Source organism: Fulmarus glacialis, unplaced genomic scaffold (assembly GCF_000690835.1).
Source record: "Fulmarus glacialis isolate BGI_N327 unplaced genomic scaffold, ASM69083v1 scaffold14053, whole genome shotgun sequence".
Classification (NCBI taxonomy): Eukaryota; Metazoa; Chordata; class Aves; order Procellariiformes; family Procellariidae; genus Fulmarus; species Fulmarus glacialis.
The window spans coordinates 35,349-49,884 of record NW_009201133.1 but is presented as its reverse complement, the minus strand read 5'-3'; the positions used below and the strand labels follow the sequence as shown (position 1 = coordinate 49,884).

The window sequence follows — 14,536 nt, the reverse complement described above, 5'->3', positions numbered from 1 at the left end:
CCTTTTGGAACTGAGAATCTGAAGAAGGGTCATGCAAAACTATGCTGGAAGTGCTGGAGAAAGTTCAAAACACTGTTTTGAGTTGAGGAAATTGCACATTGGAGTTGGAATTAGTGATGTAGCCTAGCTGCAATATTCAAGATCAATATTCCTACCCAGAGGTATAAAGTGTTCCTCCCTAGCTTACAAAGTTTTGAAGACCTCTCGGTTTTCACTTTCAAAAATATATTTTTTCCTCCAATCTGACTTTCATTTTTGTGGTGATTTTTTTTTTTTTTTTCTGGGTTGTTTCAATTCAGCTCCTTTCATCTCAGCAACATTTAAAAACTAATTCCCTACCCCTTAATTTAAGGCTGCAAGGAGCTGCAGGGGAGAGACAGTACAGAAGAAGGATAACAGCACAGAGATCGCACCCCGACGCGCGCCCACAAAGCCAAGGTCCAGCGAGGTCACACCAGGGCCCTGAAGGGAAGCTCCCACCAGCTGCTGCCAGGGACCTACAGTAAAAAGGCACCAAAAAAAGTTTTGTGCTCCTTAGTGTAATCCACCAGCTTGATGTCGCTAACGTTGACCATCAGCTTGTCTCCTACTTCTAAGGAGACCACGGCGCCCAGGTAAATGGGCTGGAACCAGCTATTTCCGTTTTCACTGAGGGTCTTGGTGCCGGTCAGCAGCTGGGTGGGCTCGGGGTAACTGTCAGTGACTTTGGTGATGATCTCAGTGACAGAATTTGTTTTACTGTAACTTTCAATGGGCCCTCGGAATGTGACCTGAGCATAGACATAGTAGTCCCCAGACACAGGTATCACCAGTGCGTTGCTGGAATAACTCAGGTTGTTCTTGGTAAAGGCCAAGCCTCGCTTGTCTTCCCACTGCAGGATGGGCAGATGGTTTCCCACGGTGTTGGCGAGATCTTGTTTCTTCACTGCGGGACAAAGAGAGGGAGAAGAGATGGGTTAGTTTGCTACAGGTGGGGATACGCTGCTGAATGCAACGTGACATCTCTACTCCAAAGGGCAAGCAATTTAAATAGGGTAATCAAAATGCTAGGACAGAAATGTTCTTATTTTACAGCTTGAAAACTGAGGCGAAATTGGCCACAGGTCAACTGTCCAGTGATATTTTTGGAGGGTGTCCATAGGCTGTCCAGTCTGAGCAACTGGGAGTGAAAGCCAAGGATGCTTTTCAAGACCTTGGCCAGCGCAGGCTGCCTGAAGGGGTAGGCTGCGACTGGATGTCCTGGTTGTAGGCCAGACCCCAAATGATGAGGCTGTCCTTCCTAAAGGCTGAGTCTCATGGCCCTGTGCAGCAATACAGATGGCTTTACCCTGCAGGTCCGGGGTGCTATCTTGCCTATTTACAGAGTATAAATCTTGTCCTTAAGTGAAACCAATGCTGGGGCAGTTGTACGCATGGGTACTATGCCTGTACCTAATGGTTTGGGAGAGTAATAAGAAATACTAAAGCATCATTGTCTTCAGTAGTGATGGATTGCAATTATGTTTCTTAGACAGACACTACTGTGCTTGTAAAAGTTTCACAATGATCGGCATGATCTATCACCGAGCACTGAGACACTTGAACTTCTCTTCCTGCCAGGTTGCTTCTGAAGGATGTTAGGGTTTGATAGCCCTTGTGTCAAGCTTTTCTTCCTGAGTGTTCACAATGAAATCTTTTGCTGTAGAATTACTTCTGGTTTACCAGTGTCATCTGATTTTGCCAAAAACTCAGAAGACCCCACTGTGCTTCAAGAGCCCCAATTCCAAAGCAGCGCATTCTATGAAAAACAATTTTTTATCTCAATTTTTTTTTTAAATGCTTTGCTGGAACAAAACACTAAGCTTGGTGTTAGCCTCAGCTTTCCTCCAGACTTTTTCCCAGTTTTGTGGTTAGCTGATTACAAGCAGAGCTCTAATCCAGACCCCAACATTAGTCTGATCCAAGCCAAGGATGCTCCCCAGGCTGCAGGAGTCTCAGGGGAAGAATCAGGGAACTGCTTCCCTATTCCCTTCGCCTCTCCTCCACCGTTTTAGTTTCTCTCACATGACAGCCAGGAGAATAAGCCCTAGCACTTATTCATTTTTCTGCAGAGAAGCGAAAGCGTTTCTCTGCTCTTTCATGACTGCCACATAAAATTGTTGTGGTAAAACAGAAGCTGAGGCAGTGAAAAAGAAGAGGATAAAAACCATTAAGATTCTGCCTGGTATTAAAGTTAACCTGGAAGGTTAATGATAAACGCTGAGAAAGATTGAGGCAAGAGATTTCCAGGAAATTAGACCTTTTTCATAAGCTTGAGTTAATGTTTAAAGTTGATTTTGATCAAGTATTTGGGGAAGGGGTGTGTGTGCATGGGCAGGAAGGCAAACTGAATGCAGGTAAAGGAAAGCTTTGAAATTCTCTTGGCAATAACCATTAGGTTTATCCTGGGTGAAATGAGATTCAGAAAAACTAGTGTGCTCAGCTCCCAGTGGCATCCATTTCCCTCTCTTTTCTAGCAATAAATAATCCGTAAGGAGACAAGAAGCTGTTAGGAGTGCAATTTCTTGCATATTCTCCAAATAGCACAACAAAATAATCGGTTTTTCTCAGGCTGCCTGTCAGTGCTGCTGAAGTATCAAATCTTTCTGATCTTTCCCCAGGAGGCAAAGTACATGAGGAGAGTATTTCTGTGTGGGAGAACGACAGACAGGGATTGTGACAGCAAGCCAAGCTAAATTATTGAAGTATTATAAGGACTATGAGGCTTAGAGCCAATGGAGCTTTGCCTGATACAGAGAGAGACGAATAAAAGAAAGTGAAAGTACTCGTGGTCTGCCTTCATCCTCATCTACCTCTCAGGTGTCTAGTGGCTGGTCTGAGTCCAGGCATAAAACTAAAGTAGCATTTGGGTCACTCTAAGGTTTACAAGAGCAGGGAGTAATACCTCTCAGAGATCAACTGGTAGCAGATGAAATCTTGTTCGGGACGGGAAGGACCAGAAAAGATCAGAATATTTCCAGAAAATGTCCTGGGCTCTTTTCCATCTTGGGAATTTTGGAGGAAAATTGAAGAGAAGCTGCATGTGAAATATTCTTTTCCGTGTACAATGACGCATTTAAAATGTCAATGACACTCAATTCTTCAATTTTTTTATAACTAACAGGCATCTCAAATGAAGTACATGATTTCATAACTTGTAGAATTAGGCAACTCTAAGTTTTACAGCTATAACCTCCCTTTTAGGTTAAAGCTCTCTCTATTGATGCTCTCTATTTCCAAGTTAGTTAATTCTTCCCATGCTTTCCATACAGGTCAAGAGGAAAAATGCATGTTCAAGTGCCCTTGAATACAATATAGCTCCTTTTCTAGCAGCAGTTGTACTTTGTACTTGTCATTTATTTATTTCATAAATATATGGAGCTGTACTTCCTGCAAATATACATACTATGCTAATTCTTGAATTAAATAAAATTTGCTTTTAATAATGGATCATTGCTACAGTTCCTTCAACCTTCCCATCCACTATAAATTTTTGGCATCCCTTACATGTGAAATTACTTCTCCTTTCCCAAAATCCCTTTTGGTTTAGTCCCTTGCTGGAGAATCCCCGTTGCTTGGCAGCTTTTGGGTACATTTTGTAGCACATCGCTGAACTTGTGCGGTTTTATAATTCTTAGCCCTCACCAGTGTGAGAGCCTGGTACTGAACACCGTACTCTGAGGCCAGACTCCTGGTCTCAGCAAGAGATTAGAATCTGAATCTGTAGTAAAGCCCTCGTACAGCATGTACTGTGAAGTCCCGTGGCTGCTGGGTCTCTGGTGCTCAAGATTGTGCCCCGGGAGTTTAATAACTGCCCTTAAAAGGTCATTACTTCCAACAATCAAGTGGAATCAAAAAGTGATGTTCTACCCAGATTTAGTGGAGCGCTTGGATACCATTGCAGCATAATAAGTGCAAGCCAGGTACTTGATGGGGTTTCTGCAATATAGTTCATCTGGCTGTGCCACAGGCTGGTAACAAGAAGGAATAGGCATTGGTCTGCATCTTGACCCAAAGTGCAACCTAATAAGTCAGAGAGGGGATGATGGCATGGCATGGCACAGTCAGCACCAAATATACATTAGTGCACAGGAGAGAATGGGGATGGAGAAAAGTCCTAGCTAGGTATTCACGTGGATTGTGCCATTCTTCATTAGCTATAGCCACCCTGGGAGAGGAGATCTTGATGCCAGTTTGGATAAGTTCAAAATGCTCAGTGTGTGTTAAAAAGCCCAAGGGCAGGTGGAAAATTCATCATAAAGGAACAGAAACCAAAACATAGAGTCATTCTGCTACTGCTAATTCAGTGGTGCATTCCCATGAAAGTACTGTGGCTAGTTCTCATTCCTCTCACTCCTCTGCTCTCACCTTCAGAATATATGTGCCTAAAACTAGAAAAAGACAGAGAGAATAGAGATCTGGAAGAGATTTCCTACAAGTGAGAGTTTGTAGTCTACCACCTTCACTTTGGAAAAGGTACCTGAGGTCAGGGAATGTAAAAAAAGATCTGAATAATAATTTTTTTTTTTTTCACTTCCTATGCCCAGAGTCATGGTTTCTGAGAAAAGAAGACCAGGGTGGCACCCAAGAAATTATTATGCAGCAAGTTTAAAATAATAGGAAATATTTTCTGACTGCGATGCACTGTTAAGCGTGGGAACTCATTGCCACAGGGTACAGCACCAAAAATATGCTTGGGCTAAAAAAAGGTCAAAGATAAGTTCATGAAAATTAGGTTCCCTGATGGTTATGTAGCACAGTAACCTGGGTGTAGCCGTTTTGCACAGAAAAGGAGCGACAAAATCCCCTTAGCTTTTTCCTTTTCATGCTCCTTGCTATGGCCAACAGTGACTGTTGAAGAGGATGGGCACTATTCCGGGGAGACTGCTCGGGAATGATGACGAAGGAAGTTTCGCAAATGGGGGGCCTGAGGAAATGTGAAGAAAACTGTTGATGGCTTCCCTGTGGCAATTGGACTTTTGTGCAACCCAGGGAAGTTCCCGTCAGCAGAGCAGTGCTTCAGCTGCTCTTGTGAGTCAGCTGCACCGGGAGCCTCTGGGTCTCTCTGCCATGGGGGGGACTCAGGGGAAACAGAGGGACTTACGCTAGCAGACATGGTCCTTTTGCTCTTCCAAGCTTGCAGTTAAGCAAGGATGTGATTTTGAACAAGGATGGGTCAGTTTTGGAGCTCTAGCAACCTGTGTGCAAAAGGGGACGGGACCAGGGATGTGCATTAGGAAGGAGCTTGTGGATTAGGGAAAGTAAACTATGCTGGGAAAGAAATCAGCCCTGAAATACTGATTGGTTGAACCCTGCTGGTGAATTTGTGTGAAGCATCACGCCAGTTCTTGCATGCTTCAAGTTACTAAAGTGCTCCCCTGGGACAGCACGCAGGGTGTTGGGGAAGCCTCTGCAGTGAGCTGTATTTTTGAGAGGTATAAATTGCCTTAGGTCAGAGCAGCTGGAGAGGCTTTCAGCACTCAACTCCATCCACATGGGAACCAGCCATGAACTTTTTCCTCTTCTCTTGTAATCCCTAAATTTTCCAGGTGGGTGGAGCTGGCGAGGATAGGAATTGGCTCAGGAGAGTGTCCTTGGCATGATGACAGCTACACCTTCAAGGCTGAGGTGGTGCGATGGTGGCCTTGCAAACGCTTCAAACCCTTGGAAATGTATGGCAGCCCACCCTGCAATAGGGCTTTGCGATAGTACTTTCCGAACACAAGATAAGGGCTTGGAGGGGAGCTTCAGCTGGGCATTACCCTTCCCTTGCTTGCTCTGACATGTGTTAGAGATGCTCCCACGGAAAACAGGGGGTGACTTGATGGCAATATGGTGTGTGAGGCCTTGCAAAAAAATAAGGTCTAAAACTAGTCTTATTTGACCTGATTTTGCTCCAAAACAGGTAGTTCTTCGGGATTCACTGCTCCAAGAGGGCTCACTTGAGTTCTTTCCGCTGCCTTTTCTAGGGGATTCAGCAGATCACTAAGATACCAGGCACCTGTTTAAGTTCAGTTACAAGAGCTGCTAATTCAATGAAAGAAACTGCTTGGAAAAGTGGAAACATTTCTGTCAACTACCTCCTTTTCTACAAACACAAGCTGCAGTCAGTCTGTCGTGGTCAACACGGCAAAGCTGATGATTGTTTCCCCCATGTTTCCTGCAACACCTGATCCTATCAGCTCCATGTAAACCAAGATTATTGCACCACAACATCTGCTGTAATACCCGCGGGAAATGCTTCATTTTTGAACAAGCATTACCTGTCAGGTGTGCTCTTGGCTTTTCTGCACTGGAAAGTGTATCCGTAACTGAGGGAAAAAAAAAAAAAAACAAACTGTGTAAGGATGCTGCTCTTCAAGTCAATGAGATGTGAGCGGTGATCAATGCTGCTGAGGAAAGCCCCTTTCCATTTCTGCACACGTTTGAGTAAGGAGTTATTTGCCGTGATTGTTTATTGACACTGTTAAGGTTAATAAAATCCCTCTACAAATAAGCAAGCTTGTCAGGCCTGCTGCAGTGTCAACAAGGCACATCGCGGCCGTGTCTTGAATTGCTGGAGGGTGAACCGAGGGGAGGTGTAGTGTACGCGGATGGGAGCGTGGTGTGCGTAGGCTCCCGAATCCATGTTTTTGCATGTTCAGGGAATTATACTGATCTCCAACAGCTGCTGGGGAGGTCTGTGTCTGCACTAGAAGGAGCAAGTTTGCACAGCCCTGGGCTTAGAAATGCTCATACTTTCACTATGGCCCCAGTTATCTCCCTGCATTTTGTCACCCAGGTTTGCCTCTGTCTGCCCTGGCTTGTTTGGCTCAGGAGGGACTTGGGTGGTGAGAGCGGAGGGCAGGCAGGGAGGTATCTGCCAGCAGCATGCTGCAGCAGCGATTGCAAAACCTTGGTAAATAAAGGTGTTTGGGATGGGGGAAAGGACTGGCAAACTTACCAGTATCTGCTGCCCATTGCTTCAGAAAGCGAGATCCCCTCTCTTGTATGACCTGCAGGAGAGATTTACAAGCAGTTAGCTCAGGGCTCCAGGGTGTGCAGTACCTCCGTGGAGGGTCTTGTTTGCATTACCCCAGAAAATGGAATATGCTACAGTAATATTATTGAGTTCAGCTAGAGCTTTTATGTAAAAGGACAAGCCCTGACAAAGCTTTGCTTCATTGCAAGAGTTTTCTGCTGTTTGTTTGAAACTGCCTGCGTCTCTGAAAGGGTGCCAGGGACAGGACCTGGGCTCCTGTGGTGGCAGTTGTGTTAAACTCCAGTCTTGTTCAGAGGCTGGGCAAGCCCTTGGCATAACTGGGGGAGGATTGGCAGAGTGGCCAGTGTGAATTAGCCATCACTAATCCTCCTTTGGGATGGTGCCTCCATCCAGCACTGCTGGAGAATCTCTGCTGCTCAGACACTCTCCTGTCCCTCAATCTGCGCAGAGCAAACAGAGCAAGCAGAGCGATGTGAGCGATTCTTCCCTGTCTCAAGACTCAGCAGGTCTGAGCCTTTGCAGGTGCAAAGGTTCATCCATAATTCCAGCGAAGAGACTAACTGAGGTGTATCAGCTACACCTGCTTTTCTTTCTGCATCTGTGTTATTTCAGACTGTAAGTCTGTTGCTTAGGTCTGTCTTGGCTGCTGGGTAACCTCCCTGGAAGACGGAAAGGAGCTGAGCAGGTCTGAGAGTGCAGCTGGCAGAGGGTGAGCTCTGCGGCACGCTGACACTCCACTGAGGGAAGGCAGGGTGATTTGCATTTCCTTGCCTCTTACGTTTTGTTCTAGAGCCGAACACTAGCGCATTCATAACACTTCCCCGTGCCAACATGCATTTGCATGGCAGCAGGGCATGGCCCTGGGCTGTGCCAAGTGGTTCTGACATTCAGGTGGAGCAGTTCAAAGGGAAGCTGCTGTCTGCCTGCCACACGCATACCGGGGCTGGTCCTTCTGAATCACACTGGAGCACGGCCGGTGGCTTCTCGCCAAGTGCCAGTCCTCTTATGGCAGCCTGCAAAGCAGCACGGCTCCTAACTGGAGGATGCTGTGGGATGCTGACTCTGGATCTGGGCTCCCTGGGGTGTGAGGAGCATCCCTTGTGCTTTCCCCAGGGCACAGTTCATTGCGGGTCTATGCCAACAGTGTTGCAGAAAGCAGACAGTCTGGGTTATGTAGCCAGCTCAGGGTTGACTATCAGGGCTGCCAGGAACCCCTATCACGCAACATTTGTCAGGAGCACGCTGGTGTGGTATGGCGTGTTTTATGGACAGCTACAATAAATACACTGAACAGAGTAAACTGCTACTGATCAGCTTCCAGCTAAGGATTTGATGCACATTGCTTAATAAACAGGCTGAAATAGTATGAAATAGTATGAAATAGATGCTGAAGCTATCTCCCGGTGGCTGTGTCTCACACAACTTCAAATACTGCAGGAGAAGTAGAAAACAGATAATTTATATTGGTCTGGGGGGGAGTGTTTGTGGGAGAAGAGTCAGGCTGCCTGGGTTTGGGGACTGCTAGCTACTCTAGTAAGCCCAAAGATATTTTAATCTTTTACTAGCCGTAAGTGTCCATGTGCTCCTGCAGAAAACCATAATTTCTAAAATAGTTGCTCCAGTGTGTTGGAAAAAAAATGGAGAAGGAAAACTGCAGGGAAAATTCACTTCTTTTTTCTCCATTCCCCACCTGTACACACTTATATAGCCCAGCCATAGCAGTCTGCTGCTCTGCAGGAAATGTCATCCAGGAGAGATGGTGGTGTGGGAGCTCAGTGTGTGCCTGGCAGAGAGAAACGGTGTTGCGCTGTCAATGAGAGGTCGGGGCCTTTCATTATGGCTGATTACTTTCTCCAAGGTCCTGCCTGCTTGCTGTGGTGTCTAAACATGACTGTACTTTTGATGTGACACAGAGTCAGAGCCAGGTGACTTTGTCCTTCCCCTGGTGGGAAGCACAAGATAGGTGTGGAGGATTTCCCTCAAACACTCCCCCTTGCTTTTGGCCAGATGCATATGCATATGTGCGTATTTACACCATTATTTATGTGACTCTTCCTACGTATTTATCAAGTGACATATTTTCTAACGATGCTAAATATTGCAATGAGCTACAAATCAATCACAAACCTACATTTAATCATGTAGCTTCAGCGGGACTGTTTACATATTTAAAGCCTAACTTCTGCTGAAGTACTTAAACAGAGCATCATCATGTTTAAGTACATAAGCTGGGAAGTTGCAATACAAACAGAGGTCATGGTAAAGTGGGAAGGATATCAAGAAGAATTCTGCTTCTTTATAACAAATAACAAAATGGTTTTGACTAAAAATTGGGGAGAAGCTTTTTATACAACCTCAATTTACTTGTTTCCAAAGAAGTCCAGATGGAAACTCCAGGTGCAGGAGCTGCATTCATAGATGCTAAAGGACAGAGTGATGCAGTAGATAGAGCAGGATGCTGCAAGGTGTGAAATTATTCTGTTGCTTGGCAAAGGTAGGGTGTTTTTTTTTCCTAATTGTGCTATTTGATAAGGATACAAATCTAAACCTCCTAAAGAAAGTATTTTAGCACTAGACAATGCTACATAATGGCCAGGTATTAGTAATATTTGTCCTAAATGGGCACAGATGTTGTACATTGATGGTGAGGGAGAGCTAAGCAGCATGAGACAATAGATCATTTACACAATTAGTGTTTTCCTCTCTTTTCCTTTCTTGCTTAGCTGTGATTCTGAAAAGTTCACAGCATGGCTTCAATTTTCCCTTTGGTTACTAAAGAGAGACTAACCAGCACTGAGTGATGTTGAAAATCCCACTTTACAGCTGACTTGCAGACAAACAATGTCTTGGACAGCCAGCTCTAATTACCCTGAAGACTGTGGTATGCAAAACACTTCTATATTTTTTTGATACCAAGAATGTCCAAAAGCCCCAGTGCATTTATATCCGTATATTACTAAAGCCAAAAAGCAGGGCTGAACATCCCCTGTTCACGCCCTTTGCCTCTTGCACCTCCAGGAAGGGCAGGGGGGTATCCCGTAGAGACTGCATGGGAAAAGCAGCTTGGCACTGCAGGCAGAGAGATTAATAAGCAAAATATCCCTACCACCTCCAACCATTCCATTTTTAGCACAAGACACTATTCTATGGGCAGGGTCTCTGCAGGTCATACATGGTACGTACACCCACAATTTTGCTAGCTCCAGAGATGCTGCATGGCCTGGGCTGGGCGTTTTTGGTAGGGGCCTGTCCTGTGCCAGTAAAAACTGGCTTCAATGGGAATATTTTGGCTGGACTATAATTCCCACTGTAAGCATGTACCCAGGGCATGTGCTCACTGGCTTCTTTGCCTACAAGAACCTGCATCAGCAGCAATGGCCAGTCAGGAGTTCTAATGCTGCTGGCTTTTGGAAGGGGAATCCCACACACCTGGGCCTAGGTGCAATGCTCACTGCTCCTCCCCGGGCATTTCTCCTTCCCTGCAGATCAGAAAGCCATTTCAGGTTCTCTTTCCCATTTGGGCAGGCCATTAGGCTTCTGGCTCTGCATGAATTATGGTTCTGGCAGTCCTTTTCTGAGCTTTCTTGCTAGCTTTCTGGCTTCATCCCTTTGGGTGGGATCCAGGTGGAGCTGCTAGGGCTTTAAAGTCCCTCCTGTACTGCAAGAGCTCCCTTCTCCATTGCAAGGCTGACATGGCACACAGGTTCACGTGCAACCCTTTGACAGGTTTTGGAATGTCCCTTTATGCTGCTTGTGGTCCTGCCATGCCAAGTATGCCATGAAAATAAGCCCAAGTACCAACATCTCCAGGCCACAGGACTTGATGCTCTGCTTTATTGGGCTAGCTAAGCGGGTTGCTAAGACAGTCAGAGATGCTCTCCTGGCTGCTGTGCCATTCCCTTGGTAGATTTGTGCACTCAGACTGAAACTTGGCTTCCTTTTGGGGAAGGACACACAGCAGTCCTGGCCCTTCCTCTGGAAGGGCACCACTAGAGCCTTTTATAGATTTCCTGCTAATAACCCAAGCCATGTGTTATTGCTTAAAGAACCCTATTTCCTCACTTCACACTGTCCTGAAGCACAGAAGAGAGTGATATCTATTTCCAAAAGGGAAGCAGTGTAGCGAGCCTGGAAAGTGTCCAGGGAAACCATCATCAGACTTCAATTATTCATGCAAGACGCAGTATACCATGAGAGAGAGAGAACCGGTGGGTCACACATGTTGCTGTAATGACATAACTTGCCCTGCTTTTTCCTGAAAGGGACATTTCTAGAGGAAAAGGTGAGTTTGTATCCCTTCAGAGGCAGAATGTAACACCATGTGCACTCCCACAGAAGCAGAGATGAATAAACCGCCTCACCCCGCAGGCAAATCCAAGAGGCACTCCCCTGTTGCACAAACCTTCCCCGGCTCCCATTGTCGTCCTCTTTGCTCCAGGAAGGACTGGCTCAGGATTTTACTACGTCTGCTCCTCACCCGCTCGACTGCCAAGTCCCTCCCTCCTCCCAGGACTGTCCCCAGTGCAGGACAAGTTGATAATCTGGCATGGGTGGGCTGAGCTCTGGTCCTGGGTTAATGAGAGGACTCCTCCTCTGGGCTCGCTGCTGCAAGGGTCAGCAAGCGAATACGCATCTGGTGCAAACTCGGGTCTGCCCACTTGCTCCCTGTATGCCCAGGGCATCTGCACCCCAAAACCAGTGCCACAGAGAGCTCTGGCACACGCGTCTGGTCCCAACATAGTCCTCCTGATTTGGGCTATCAATGGGGCACATGATGAAGGCATCCTTTAGCAATCTAGTTCTAACACTTCAAATGTAGAAGGAAATGCACAAAGACATTTTCTCAAGAGCCTTTAAGCCCAGAAACATTGCCATGGACCGAAACAGGCTACAGCCGTGCAGAGCCGCAGGACTGAGTGCCTGGGCTCAGCCCATGACATCATAGCTCTTTGGGGAATTAACAGAAAGCTACACAGGCAGACAAATCCACCCATCTGTGCGCTGTTGCCGGACAACACTGGTGATACTGTCAGTCACCAGTGGAGGGAATGAAAAATTCAGAAAATGCAGGATCCAGTTGAACTGTAGCTGGGCGCTCTACGCGCTGGGCTTGGCACGAAGGCAGCAGGCAGCCAGCCAGCCCCGATGATTTTTCTCTTCCTCCCTGGGACTCGCAGAGGCTGTGACTCATCTGATCACTTCATTACATCACTGTGGGAATACTACGCGCTAATAATTCAGTGCATATGCATGGAAATACACACTAGCGTAGCCCAGGCTAGAGCAAATCTAATGGCTTACGTTGCGTTTTTCCTCTTAAGAAGCCAAACCCAGTCAAAAAAATACTTTTCTGCGCTAACTCTGCCAACAGGGCCGAATCAGGAACGCGTTAGCCTGTTTGAACGGACTAATATTTTACTATTATTTCACTCTAAGATCGTTTCAAGAACTGAACTGTTCTGCTTTGTACAACCTCACAGGATGCAAACAAAGAGCAATGCAGCTGACACTGTCCAAAGTGCCTCTTCACTCCGTGTGCACCTGCTCTAGCTGGCCTAAAGAGCAGTAACGGGGTCAGCGCAGTAACGTGCACTTTTGCATGTGCAAGAAATCGGCACATTTAACAGCCTGAGGTACTGCGCAGGGCTGCCGCATCTCCCTTCATCCGTGCACAAAGGTATAACCAGATAACGAGGAAGATGCTGCACCCAGAAGCCGGCATCACTTGAGTGGGAGACACCGGCTGAGCAGACTTGAGGTCAAATGGGGGCTAGCACGTCTCTGTGCAGCCGAGAGCGCGCACGCAGCCATGGGTACAGCTCTCACGCTCTCTAAACATCCGCGGGCTAAGAGTGCGCAAGGTTAGAAATCTGCCTTCAAGGCCACTTACTAATACTGCTTTCTTTTGCTGTTCTTAAGTGAGCATATAACAAGTAGGCTAATTAGTTGGGTAATTGCAGACCTGAAGCTAAAATTTAAACCTTAATTCTTCAGACCTATATGCTTATATACATCCTTCTAGCCTGGTCCTGCTGAATTCATGGTCTACTGTGGAAATAGGCACTTGTTTGCAGTCTGGCACAAGAAGGAGTGGGGCGGCACAGAAGAGCACTAGAAGCAGCCACACCAGCAAGCTTGTTTTGCTAGGAGAAAAGTGAATTTAGCTCTCTGTCAAAGGACAAGAGCTGAGACGATCCCTGGATCTAGAGAAAGTTTTGATGGGGAATAAAAAATGGGATGCGAAATTTAGGGTCAGACTCCTTAATTGTCTCAAATCATGTCTCTGGAGGAGTTTGCATTAATGAAATATGAGAACTATAGCTGTTTGCCCAGTGATGGGTGATGGGCACTGACCCACTGACATCAGCAGTGTGGTCAGCAGATGTTTGCTGAAATAGGACACTGGGAGGGGAAGTCTCAGAGTTAACCCAAAAGAAGGGAGGAAAATTAGCCATAGTGTCAAAATCTGGCTGAAATCAGTGGAGAGACACCAATTTCCATCAAGTAGCAAGTTTTCTTAAGCATTTCCTGCAGCATGTCAATAAAGTTTTGAAGTTGTGTGTTGTACTGTGACCTTAGTGAAATTAAGACAAGAGGAACAGAAATCGTTAATTAAAAAGACCAAACAATAATAAGATTTGCTCTGCTTAAGGAAGAAAGAATGTAAAAGCGAGTTTCTCATTTCCCTTAAACACGAGAAACTCATAAAGCGAATAAAAGAACCAAACAAACCCAACCCTGGAGAAGCGGGACGCGGTGCTCTCCTCCTCGCAGGGTGGCAGGACAGAAATCGGCTGTCAGCCTCTTACCTGGCCGGCGCAGGAGGTGGGGGCTCTGAGGTTTCCAAAGAGCAGGTAGGCAGTGGGCAGCGCCAGGACCAGGACGGAGAGCAGGCACAGCAGCACTGCGCACCGTATCCTCCTCAAATCCTCCCTGAGGAGCATCCTGGAGGCTTGGTTGGTTCCAGGAGCCGCCTCCTCCAGGGTGATCTCAGCCACGCGGTCCATGCCGGCGCCTGGCATGCGAGCTGCTGCTGTTCTTGGCTCGGAACTGGGAACGGCAAAATCTCTTCTGGCGTCTGCCCTGCATGGAGACCCCCATTAAATAAGAGCTGCTCCGAGTGTGGGAAGGCACCGACACACACACACCCTCCCTCCCAAGGAATGCACCGCCTACAATAGAAACCTAGCTCAGGGAAAGCGAGCACTGCGGCTCCCCGAGCTCCCCAAGGTGCCTGCTGCGTGCCTCCGTCTGGCTTTTTTTCCCGCCTCGCTGTGCAGAAGGAAGCTAGGAAAGTCCCAGTGGGTGGAACCAGGATAAACCCTGCTGCTGGGCTGGATAAGCTTGAAAGTTTTTCCGCATTGGCAAAGGGAACACGAAACCAATAGGAGTGAAAGTGAGAAGCAGAGGGAGAGCAAGAGCGAGCAGCAGAGGCGAGCGTGCGGCATGCAGCGCCCTGGAGCCCTGCAGTTTCAGCGCAGTCCTGGGAGAAAAGGGAAGAGACTTTTAGGGAAGGCGAGGGTATTGCAAGTGACT

At 46.8% G+C, this 14,536-nt stretch overlaps 1 protein-coding gene across 1 annotated transcript; it reads right to left on the bottom strand.

The window, feature by feature from the left end:
* Window positions 1–497: 497 nt before the first annotated feature.
* Window positions 498–14,007, bottom strand: LOC104073899 (tumor necrosis factor ligand superfamily member 15-like). Its single transcript, XM_009573835.1, has 4 exons — window positions 13,810–14,007; window positions 6,962–7,013; window positions 6,282–6,329; window positions 498–925 (listed from the first exon to the last, which is right to left on the bottom strand). The coding sequence occupies exons 1-4, from the start codon at window positions 14,005–14,007 to the stop codon at window positions 498–500; spliced, it is 726 nt and encodes a 241-aa protein (XP_009572130.1).
* Between the last annotated feature and the right edge of the window lie 529 nt (window positions 14,008–14,536).